The following is an 11,304-nucleotide window of genomic DNA, read 5'->3' as shown; positions in this document are numbered from 1 at the left end:
GATGATTTTTTGTGGTTTTTTTTCACTTTTAAAATCGACGCAGGGTTCCAAGAGAAAAAAAGAAAAACAATATATCTGTCCCTTACTCGCAACAGCAAATACATGATCTTGCATCTCAACGAGAGAAAATTGCGAAAAACTAAAAGTGTGAGGGAGACGGATAACTGTGATATGCATCCATCTCATTTTCTCTTCAACAAAATGTGCCAAAAAGAGCGCCAAATTCAAAAGATAGTCAAAAAAGCATGAATTTTGTATGGGGGCGCTACGAAGGGGGGCTCTGGGGGAAAATGGGTATCGTTGGTGAAATCCGCGTGGTATCAGTAGTCTCTGGACCAAATTTCATCGCGATCGGATCAACGGTGTAGAAATGCATAGCTATTCAAAGAACTTTCATCGTTTTTTCTTAAAATAATTCTACTTTTGCAGAACAAAGGACTCATTTTCTTAAAAGGCCACAAGTCCTTAACCCTTTAAGGACTGTAAGAAATCAAAAAATTAATTGTATTTAACGTTTTTTTGAGTGTGAGCACCTAAAAGAAACCAATAAACAAATAATTGAGTCAACAAATACTCAATCGTGCTTGAATCAATCAAATTGACCAATGATTAATCAATAATTGCTAAATTAATTGAGTCAGTCAATTAATTGATCAATTATTGACCAAAAATTGCTCAATCTTCATTCAATAATTGATAATCTCAAAGTAAACATTTCATTTTCCACACAAATCTTGAAATTCTTTCACCGAATTCGTGGAAAATGATTTATTGGCGCCATAAAAAAATTCCAAGATTTTCCGTGAGTTTTTTTTTTCTAAATTTATTGTATGTAGTAACAAAATACAAGCAAAATTCTCAAGTCTCTCTGCTGGAAATGCCCCCCCAACTAGGCGGCTGACTGACTCCTGGCGTATCTTTTGGTATTCGTGGTCTGTTTTTCAGGGAATCCTCCCACACCTCCGCCCCCAGTGGAATGCGGCGGTACTTCCGGTATATCGATCTTGCTGTGTTGTTTATTTTTCATCTTCACGTGCCCCGAAGCCGTCCCAGTGACTTCCTTCTGCACACCCTGCACTACCTGATTTTTCTCATGTCTTTTAGATGGAATCTCCTTCACGCCATTTCCATTTATTCCAGCAGCATCCTCTGTGTCCTTCTTGGACGATGAAGGTCCCATTGATAGGACTTCAGCAAGTGTAGCATTGTGGAGCTGAAATTAATTTAATTTTCTTTTTAAAAATCACAAAATTTGTTTCTCTTCAGGATACGATGAGAGGAATTTTCGGGGGAGAGTTGTTTGATCTCTTCTTTTATGTAAATATTTATATAATACTGCGAGAGCCGGAAAAGCATTTTGTGGCTTTTTATTTCCCTTATAGAGTGAAAATTTGCAGAATTTCCACAATTCTGTGGCATCAAAATTAATTGAGCACAAATATTTGTACTCTTAATCCGAGGAGAAACACATGATGCAGCTGAAAAGTGTCTAAATAGGGGTATTTATCCCACATGGGAAACAATTTGAGCATTTATTAATTCTTTAATTACCCCATAAATTCAATTATTTCAAGCGGAAAATAATGTTTTTAAAATAAAATTAGAATTGTTGGAATATTTTTTAAATCATTTAAATATAACTTCCAAAAAATTGGCGCGATTAAAAGGCGCGGAAAATTCCAGTCGTGATCACTGGAAGGTTCCAAAAATTCAACGAAAAACTAATCTGGAAGTCACAACTATTACATAAAGGGAATCGAAAGGAAGCCATCTTGGCATAGTTAGTAAGAAAATTTAGTGAAATGAGAAAAAGAAAAGTAAAGAAGTAAAAAGTCAGAGAAAGAAGATAAATACATAGAGTAAGATTTTAAGAGCAAATTAATAAACACTCCAGAACTTAACCACAAAATTTATTGCAGCTTACAAAGAGCCAAATGTGCCAAAGAACTTCGCGCCATTTTTATAATAATGTTAACCCTTTAAGGTTTTTTGGGTCATACGCTGACGTGAAACATTTTATTTTTTCAATTATTTATGAATGTAATTGTTTTTCCATGTTGAAAATGCATCAAATTCACGCATAAGGGGTCAAAGAAGACGTTCTGAGTGAGAAAAGTTCTCTAAAAAAATTCATAGAATAAAAATCGCGATAAAAGAGCGCATGTTTCAATGTTTTTATGTTTCACGTTGGACGTTTAAAGGGTTAATATTTTATTAAATCTCAATCATATTTTGGGAAAATCTTTAGCAGAATATCAAATCTTTTGCTCAAAAAAATTAAAGAAAAAAGCGGGAATTATCCTTTCGTGTTCAGGTTGAACAACCCTTCTTAACGAGAAGTTTCATTACTTCAAGAAAACTTGTTAAAATATTTTCTTTTGAGACAAAATGAAGATCAAACTTTTGAGGTTAGAAACCTCGATCCTCTAGTGTTAAGAAAAAGGACGCGACAACTTAGAAGTATTTTTTTCAAGTAAATTCTTCTGAAACTTTGTTTGAACTTAAAGAAATTGTAAAAAAAATAAACGAAATAAAATGCAAATGACCTCTTACCTCGAGATTCCTTCGGTATTTATCCCTCTTGGCCGTGTAGAGCACCCATGCTGTATAGAGGACCATGATGAGGGCCGGTATGATGACACCAGCAAGGACGGCCGTCTTGCGTATCCATGCGTGGTAGCAGGCCAGCATGATGATCGACAGGGCCACGATCACTGCCACAATGCGCCCAGTTGTCCGTCGTTCCTCCTGATGAGATTCGACAATTTGGGTGAAGGATTCCGCGTAAATGATACACATGGCGCGCATTGTAAATATTTGAGTGTGATTCTCTTATTTTGCCAACAATTAACATGGTTTTGCAGCTGTAAAAATATTCCCAATAAACTACGATGGAGATAATCGCGGTTCAATTTACTGCCAACCAATAAATCACTCTCTCGCGCGCGCAATTTGGACCCCTCAATTGATGGATCATTTGGAATCCGGAGTGATCGTCGCGCGGAGGCAGAGTATTTGTGATCGATTTTCCTATGAGAGCGAGTTATAGTGCTCATTTAGTTATGGGCTGTGTGGAGAGAGATGAATGAAGTTGGGCTTATGGGTGGAATAATAAACAAATGTGGATGCCACGATATGAGGTTGATGGAGGTTTTATGATCTCCGCCGAGGAAGCCACAGAACCCGCCAAAACCTTCGGTGCGGTATCGCGGGGGTGGGCATTTAAAATTGAAGTGTGAATTGTATGTTTGTACGCTTCTTTGTATAAATATTTAGAGATGATTTGGCTTCAATATTATAATTATATATGATTTGCTTTTCTCGCGATCTTGGCTCGTGTACCTCGACACTAGATCATCTTCTGGCTGGACTTGCCTCCGCGTGCGCACGGGAGTTTGATTAACTCTGGGCAGGAGGATAACCCGCGAAAGAATTTGCCAAATCATCTCTTTCGAATATTTTATTTAAAAATTGTCTCCATAACGTCTAAAATTTGAAATTGGCGCGTTCTGGAGGCATGGAAAATTCCAGTGGACGCCACTGGAAGATTCCAAAATTTCGATGAGAATTTAGTCTGGAATTCACCGCCAAATGTCAATTATTGACAGATCACACCGATCATCAAAGAGATTTAAATAAATTCCAATAAATTCGTAAATCATCACTCAAATATCCTGATCCTTTTCGCGCAACATTTTATTTATATAAAATGACTTACGCGGGATTGCTGAATCTGCACATCATCCGCTTGATTTGGATTCATTCTCTTGTTTATCCCACTAAATTAATCTTTCGCACGATCGATGGAATTTTCTCAGATCATTCAATTTATCCTCCTCCTTCGTCTTTCTCCCTCATCAAAATTGAAAGAAAACTCTTCAATCTCTTGCGGGTTCACTGTTTTTTCCACGCGATCTACCACGAAATACTGCAAAATAGCGACTGACGATCGCAAAAGATTCTTCTCCCAAGATCAGCCGCATCGTTAAACATATTTTTTTGCCATTGCGCCGAAGTCATTATTTTTAGCTAAACTTCCTTTCCCAGAGCGCGGGAAAATTCCCCACAGGACGGCTTGGATCCTCACACAAACAAGAATTTTTCTTCAACATTTTATTTACGTTTAGCTCCAGCTACAACTTTTTTTTAATCCTCTTTTCTTCATAATATCTGTCCACAGATTTTTTTTTTCATTTTAAATACATTTTTTTCACAAACTTTTAGCAGATTTACAGCCATTTACGGCTTTACCCAAAGAAGTACATTTTTCTTACAATTTGTTTTGTTATCATAAAGTCTTAAAGCGGATCATTTTGATAAGTTTTTTTTAGGCAAAAAATAAATTTGCTAATTTTTCTTGGGAAAGTTCCTAAAATGAGAGCTAAAATAGATTTATTTAATTGTTTTTTTTTAATAACCTTAGACACTAAAAATCACTATAGAGATTGAAATTGATTACAAAATTATATATTTTTCATAGATGAAATAAAAATATAATTCTTTCGCGGGGAAATAATGAATAATAACGTAAAGGGGAGCTATTGAATATGGTTGAAATAAATAAAGAAATATTTGTTTTTGTGAATTCTTTTAAATTTCTGAGAATTTTTTAAAATTCAAAGATATTTTTTAGGAATCTTTAAACATTCTTGAAAACTTCGTGAAATTTTAATGAAATTGAAAAATTTTCAAAAGCCTAAATGAATCTGAATGAATTTATTCAAATCAAAAACCGATAAAAAAATTATTTCTTAATTTTTTTTTTTGAGAATTTGAAATTTCATTAAAATTTTCAAATTAACTTCACAACCATATTTAATTAGCTCCCCTCACCTCCCATTGTTGGGCTTGCACAATAATTTTTTTTACCAGTATAACTGATTATTGGATTTTTTTCTTTTTCATTTCAAAGACTTGCCCACTTAGGGGAATCACGTGGTGTTTGTCGCTATAACTTCATTGCTAGGTTCTGAACACATCTCGAAGAATTTCTTCGTGACTTCCTCCATTGTTGTGTCCTCCCGAAGTTCAACAAACACCGATTTCTGATAAAAAAAAATTCAATGAAAAATATTAGGACGAAAATTTTTTTTTTAAAAAGGGGAAAGACTTACATTTCCATCATCATTCTCCTGCCGCAGGATTCGCCATGTATCGAGGATCCTCGAGTATTCCAAGTATTTGTCTGTGTTGGCTAGAGATTCATAAACATGACACAATCCACGGTAATCGTATTCAAGGCCCGAATACGAATCCCCAAACAAGCGCAGACCTTAAAATTTAAAAAATTAAGGGCATTAATGGTTTAAATCTTTCTGTTAAATTTTGTATTGAATTGAGAAAGCTTAAAAATGATTAAAAAGTTATGAAAGCCTAAACCTGATTAAAAATTTAAGGAGGCTTTAAACTGATTCAAAAGTTGAAACAACCTAAAACTGATTAAAAAAAAATGAAAGTCTAAAATTGATTAAAAAGTTGAAACAGCCTAAAATTGATTAAAAAATTGAAAAGTATTAAAACTGATTAACAATTTGAGAAAGCTTAATACCGATACAAAAGTTCTGAAAGCCTAAAACTGATTAAAAAGTTTAAAAAGCTTAAAACTGATTAAAAAGTTTAGAAGACTCAAAGATGATTAAAAAGTTTAGAAAGCCTAAACCTGATTCGAAAGTTATGAAAGCATAAAACTGATTAAAAAGTTTAGAAGCCTAAAATTGATTAAAATTTTAAGGAAGCCTAAAATAACCTAAAGTTGAAACAACCTAAAACTGATTAAAAAGCCCAAAACTTATAAAAAATTTAGAAAGCGTAAAACTGATTAAAAAGTTTAGAAAGTCTAAACCTGATTAAAAAGTTACGAAAGCCTAAAACTGATTAAAAAGTTTAGAAAGCCTAAAACTGATTAAAAAGTTTAGAAAGTTTAAAACTGATTAAAAAGTTAAGGAAACCTAAAACTGATTCAAAAGTTTAGAAAGTCTAAAACTGATTAAAAGTTAAGGAAACCTAAAATTGATTACGCAGTTTAGAAAGCCTAAAACTGATTAAAAAGTTAAGGAAACCTAAAACTGATTCAAAAGTTTAGAAAGTCTAAAACTGATTAAAAGTTAAGGAAACCTAAAATTGATTAAGCAGTTTAGAAAGCCTAAAACTGATTAAAAAGTTAAGGAAACCTAAAACTGATTCAAAAGTTAAGGAAACCTAAAATTGACTAAAAATTTAAGGAAGCTTAAAAGTGATTAAAAAGTTTAGAAAGCCTAAAACTGATTCAAAAGTTTAGACAACCTAAAACTGATTAAAACGTTTAGAAGGCCCAAATATGAATTAAAAGTTAAGGAAGCCTAAAACTGATTAAAGAGTTTAGAAAGCCTAAAACTCCTACTCTTCCTACTCTACCGTTATACGATTTTTTAAGCGTATTTGCTCAAAATCTCTCCCTAGCAATGCAACTATCACCCCAAACAATAAAAAAAAAAATAAGAAAAAGACGTAACAATACTCACTAATTTCAATGCTTTTGAGATAGAGCGCCTCCGCTTCGAGGTGTTTCTGCATGTGGTAGTTGTAGAGTGACGCCAAATGCCCAATTGAGAGTCCCACCTCGTAGTCGTAGGCCCCTAGGAGGTCTGTCTTGATTTTAATGGCTCTCTGGTGCATCTTCTCGGCATCCTCAAATTTATTCATACTCTGATAGAGCCTCCCCAAGTTCCCGTAGTGTTTTGCCGTTTGCACATTTATCTCCCCAAAAGCTTCGAGTGACAGCTCAAGGGCTGACTTATGCAGCATCTCCGATTGCTGCAGAAGCTCCTGATGATCATTCCCCGAGTGAAGCATCATATTGTCTAGGGCAACTTCCTCGAGGATGAGGGCTTTGACACGTTTAGCTGAGGCTAGCATGAGATGATTCGTCGGCACGAGATTCTTCATGATGTTTATGGAGCTCTCGACGTGATTGCGTGCCGTTGTGAATTTCCCGGAGCTGTATTCACGCACGTAGAGTGCATAGGCGAGATCTTCGTGTGCCACAGCCACCAGGAGATTCATATTGCCGAAGATGTCTGTCTTTATTTCCAATGCCTCCATGTATACTTCCACGCTGGACGTGATGGCGTCCACATTCAGGAGGTAGAAGCCGTAATCTAGGAGGGCATCTGCGTACTTTTGATGATGCTGCCCGTAGATGTTGCGTGTTTTCGTGAGTGCCATCGTTATGAGGAGATTAGCCTTCTTGAAGTGACGCTTCACGACGCACGATTTGGCCGCCTGGAGGAGGACGTCAATCACCACCTTGTCCGGGATGTTCTCTTGTGCCACATTCGTGAGTGCCCGTATGCTCCAATGGTAGCTCTGATCGTACTCACTGCGTGCAAAGAACAGCACCGAAATCTGCAGATAGAGATTCGCCAGGAGGCTCTTGGGGATATTGTCAGTGCCCACGAGATCAATGAGCATCACAATGGCCCGGTACGTGGTGTCGGCATCGCGGAAGAGGCAGAAATTCGCCTGAGCATAGAGCAATCTCTGTAGGCAGTCGAGTTCCGTGAGAAGATTCTCCGTATTCCGCTCATCTCTGGAAATGTTTCGCACCACACGCAGGACATTCGACAGCACCTCAATACTCTCAGCCAGCCATCCTGCTTCAGACAGAAAGGTACCCAGGCGCAAGCCCAAATCCACATCCTGCCTCCTTGCCTTGCTACGACTCACACTGTCCTCATCCTCTTCCGGGTAGTTATCCGTGGACTTGCTATCACTACCCTGCTTGTACCACTTCCGGTACTCAATGTAGTCCACATAGCGCTTCGTGAGGCACGACACAATGGGAAGTTTCTGCTTTACGAGACTCGCAAAGCAACGCAGGAGCTTCTGACGTGCCGACCCAAAGCGCAGGAGCTTCGCAAAGACAGTCAGATCTGATAATTCCTCCAGGAGTGTCTCACAGAGATCAGCCTTCTGGGAGATCTACAACAAACACCAGAGAATTCCCTTACAAATTCCCATCCATTCGCTCTCCAAACCATCTTCATTTTTTTTATCAAACTTTTATTGATGTGCGGAGAATGCCGCGAAAGGAAAACAACGAGGTCAGCCTTGGTCTGGGGGAATTGCGTGGTGGTGTGTCCATTCCATAGACACTGCTTGTGAAGAAAATTTCCGCATTGGACAATATTTTACAGAGCCCCACTCAAGGTTATTTTGAAATTCCAATTAAAAGAAAAATTCTCAAAGAAGTTTAAAGAAAACTTTTATAAGGACAAAATGCCTTAGAGAGCCCATTTTGGCAGACAAATGGAGCTCAATTGAATAATTAAATAAATTAATTCACATCTGAGCTTTTTGTAGACTCCCAAAGATTGCAAATGAATGATTTAAAACAGGGTGGGCCAACATATTTTTTTTTCAGCGGAGTTTCTATTTTAATCAAATTAATGAAGATGGCAAAAAATGAGCAAAAAAATTTTTTAAAGAATATGGACAAGAGCCAAAGAAGTTTCAGCGAAGAAAAAGTAATAAAAGAAAATTCTTTGATGTTGATTTAACAGAACACACAGAACATGTCGCGAAGATCAAATTATTCAAAGAAGCTTTATTTTTCTACAAAAGTTAGATAAGCTAATGAACCACTAATTAGGAGAGAAAACTTTAACCGGCAATAAAACCTTTAGGAATAATAAAAAATTAAAATAATTTTTAATTGAGATTTTTTCTAGTTTGAATTTTTATAGCAACGTCGTTCAACTGATGACTAAAACTTTTGTTTGTTTATTAACCCTTGCAGGATCAATGTTTCTGTCCTTGAAACTTTGATCTTAATTTCCTCTCAAATCAAATTTTTTTTTTTAAGTTTTATTTTAACGAACTTGAAGTAATGGACCTTCTTCCCTACACACAGATGCAAAATTCAGGTAATTTGTTTCAGGTAATTCAGCTCTGAATAGGTAAGAAATACACAAAGCTTACGAAATTTACCACCCTGAGCGTTTGCGAAAGATGGGGGCGCTGTTTGCTAATTTTATAGCAATTTGGAGACAACCGCAAAAATAATTTTATAGCACTCAAAACACATATACAGAAGATTTTGAATATTAAATAAAAGGTTTGAGGCAGAATGTGGGTCTTTGGTAAAGATAAATAAATAAAATTATAGATGAATTCTTGAATAAATTCAATAAGAATGTGAACACTGAACAAGTTCTATAAACGTAAGTAAAACAACGTTAAATAAAAATAGTTTTACTAAAAAAGAACACGAAATCTTTTCTTTTATAGCACGAAATGTGTCTTGGCTAAAAGATCTGAAACTCACTACCAATTGCTATAAAATTGATAAGCAGCGCCCTTCCTTAGGCTTTTCTAGTGATTAATTTCGAAAGCTATAAGTTTAAGTTTTCTCAAGAATAATTTAAGATCTAAGTTTTCTCAATAAGAACTTAGGACCTTTTGAGTTTTGTTAAGCAAAAAAGACTGTTAAAGTCAGGCTGAAACGGGCTAAATGCAAGTATTTAGGCATAAGAAAATATATATTTAGTCTGTTTCATCCTGTCTTGAGAAATTTCACGTTTTTCTTGAAAAATTTTAAGAAAACTAACTAACTGTCTAACTACTGAATTTCACCTTTAATTTTCTTTTTCATGATTCTGTACTCTGTAAAAATGAAAATTTTAAGGAAAATATTGATATTCTCTTATCAATCTCTTCCCCATATAATTTAGAACAAACTCATAGAGTTTAGAAATTAAATTCAGGCTTTTCCAATACTCCAATTGATTGATAAAACGTCTAATTTATTATCAAAGATTGATAAATTGGCTTCAAATCATTTTTAATGCAATAAATTGTAAATCTTTTCATTCTCTAAAACATAGACAGAACAATTTACATTTATTCTCCAACATAAATGGAGCAAACTGGAAGAGAAATAAGAAAAATAAAGGAAGCATGTTGACTGAGCACAAACAGTCGCAATAGGTTGAATTATCATAAACATAAAATTCTTGTAATTGCCATAGAATAAAATCTTTTTTTTTCCTTATCAAGAAACGTGTTTAGAAGTCTTGGGGACCACCCTGTAAATCTCATTGTTCGCATTTTTATCAAAATCAATATTTATCTCTCCGCATTAAGGGGGCTCTCTAATCTTAATTCCCAGCTGTAGGCTCTCAAAAGTAGCTCCCACAGCTGACCCAGAAAGTCTTCTCTCCTGGCCTGCGTCAGGAAATCCCTCATGGGAATTAATCCGGGAGTCTGTGGGGGGAAAAATCGCAGCAGCTGCGTTGGAAAATGAGCGGAAAAAGTGGCACCACTTGTGCTCCGTGAAACAGAAAGTTGCCAATGTGGTTTCACTTTCTAATGTCTGCTGCGTTGCATCTCTCGCGGCCGAGATTCCAGGCGTCACGCTGCTGATCTCTGCCCTCGTTGGTCACGTCCGCAAGGTGGATGAAAAATACATTCAGGGGGAGGTGGATCGATTGCGGGGCGAGGACATGCATTTGGGGTCAATGAGACACAGGATTGCCCAGGAGGAGAATGAGGAGGAATCTCTCCGGAGGGCAGTGACTCTCCGTGACATTCGTGTCACGGCCCTGTGCGCCAAATTGGCGTGATTTCCTGCGTCTCGACGTCACGCGCACTGGTTGTATTTGTGCCGTAGACGTCGTCGATTATTTTTATCACACAAACATCACGAGTGAAAGAATGAAGAGCGAGAGGAAAAAAAAAGAGAACTTTGCAATGTTCACGAGGGGAGGGAGGAAGGAGCATAAATCCACACACAGGGAATGTCCGGAAGATTGATAATTTTCTCCGCTCAGGGGGGATTTTCCTGCAAGGAAAATCCGTGGGTTTTGGCTGTATTTTTGGGGGATTTTCTGGCCCGTGGCCAGTTTGTGTGTGAAAATTTTCTCTCAGCTGACGACGTTCTCCATTGTTGTTATGAGGTGGAGGATGGATTTTTTGGTGCAGAAAAATAATCAATTTCCCATCTCTACTCACGGCATAGTAGATCTCGGCCAGGATGACCGGTGGCAGCGTACGCAGGGCATTTATTTTCTGCAGTGACACGACACTTTTACTCAAATTTGATACATATTTTTCTAAGCATAATTCATAAAGAGAACTCGGACTCTTCGCGCTGTCCATTATTTTTTAAACTGACATTTCCCAACACTGCCCCATCAACGAAAACCTCCGGATGTCACTATTGTTGGAACGTTCCATGACTTATTGTGACATTTCAGAGGACAAAATTTGTTTTAATTGATTTAAGGGGGGTCTCTTGGGAAAACTGTGAGAATTTACCCATTTTTA

At 36.7% G+C, this 11,304-nt stretch overlaps 2 protein-coding genes across 4 annotated transcripts; both read right to left on the bottom strand.

Annotated features, from left to right (window-relative positions):
* Positions 1-814: 814 nt before the first annotated feature.
* LOC129789138 (uncharacterized) lies at positions 815-4,007 on the bottom strand. Its single transcript, XM_055825793.1, has 3 exons — positions 3,719-4,007; positions 2,554-2,748; positions 815-1,213 (listed from the first exon to the last, which is right to left on the bottom strand). The coding sequence occupies exons 1-3, from the start codon at positions 3,761-3,763 to the stop codon at positions 890-892; spliced, it is 564 nt and encodes a 187-aa protein (XP_055681768.1). The 5' UTR covers positions 3,764-4,007; the 3' UTR covers positions 815-889.
* Positions 4,008-4,098: 91 nt separating this feature from the next.
* Positions 4,099-11,153, bottom strand: LOC129789002 (amyloid protein-binding protein 2). 3 transcript variants are annotated; one of them, XR_008750413.1, is made up of 5 exons: positions 10,990-11,153; positions 6,501-7,959; positions 5,115-5,272; positions 4,870-5,045; positions 4,099-4,381 (listed from the first exon to the last, which is right to left on the bottom strand). XR_008750413.1 is itself a non-coding variant. In XM_055825595.1 (4 exons), the coding sequence occupies exons 1-4, from the start codon at positions 11,134-11,136 to the stop codon at positions 4,932-4,934; spliced, it is 1,878 nt and encodes a 625-aa protein (XP_055681570.1). In that variant the 5' UTR covers positions 11,137-11,153; the 3' UTR covers positions 4,456-4,931. The 3 variants fall into 3 exon arrangements, 1 of the variants encoding a protein (XP_055681570.1); XR_008750414.1 differs by having other exon boundaries at positions 4,099-4,297; XM_055825595.1 differs by lacking the exon at positions 4,099-4,381 and having other exon boundaries at positions 4,456-5,045.
* Between the last annotated feature and the right edge of the window lie 151 nt (positions 11,154-11,304).

Source organism: Lutzomyia longipalpis, chromosome 2 (genome assembly GCF_024334085.1).
Source record: "Lutzomyia longipalpis isolate SR_M1_2022 chromosome 2, ASM2433408v1".
NCBI lineage: Eukaryota > Metazoa > Arthropoda > Insecta > Diptera > Psychodidae > Lutzomyia > Lutzomyia longipalpis.
The sequence above is the reverse complement of the archived record's forward strand: the minus strand, read 5'-3'. Positions and strand labels throughout refer to the sequence as shown.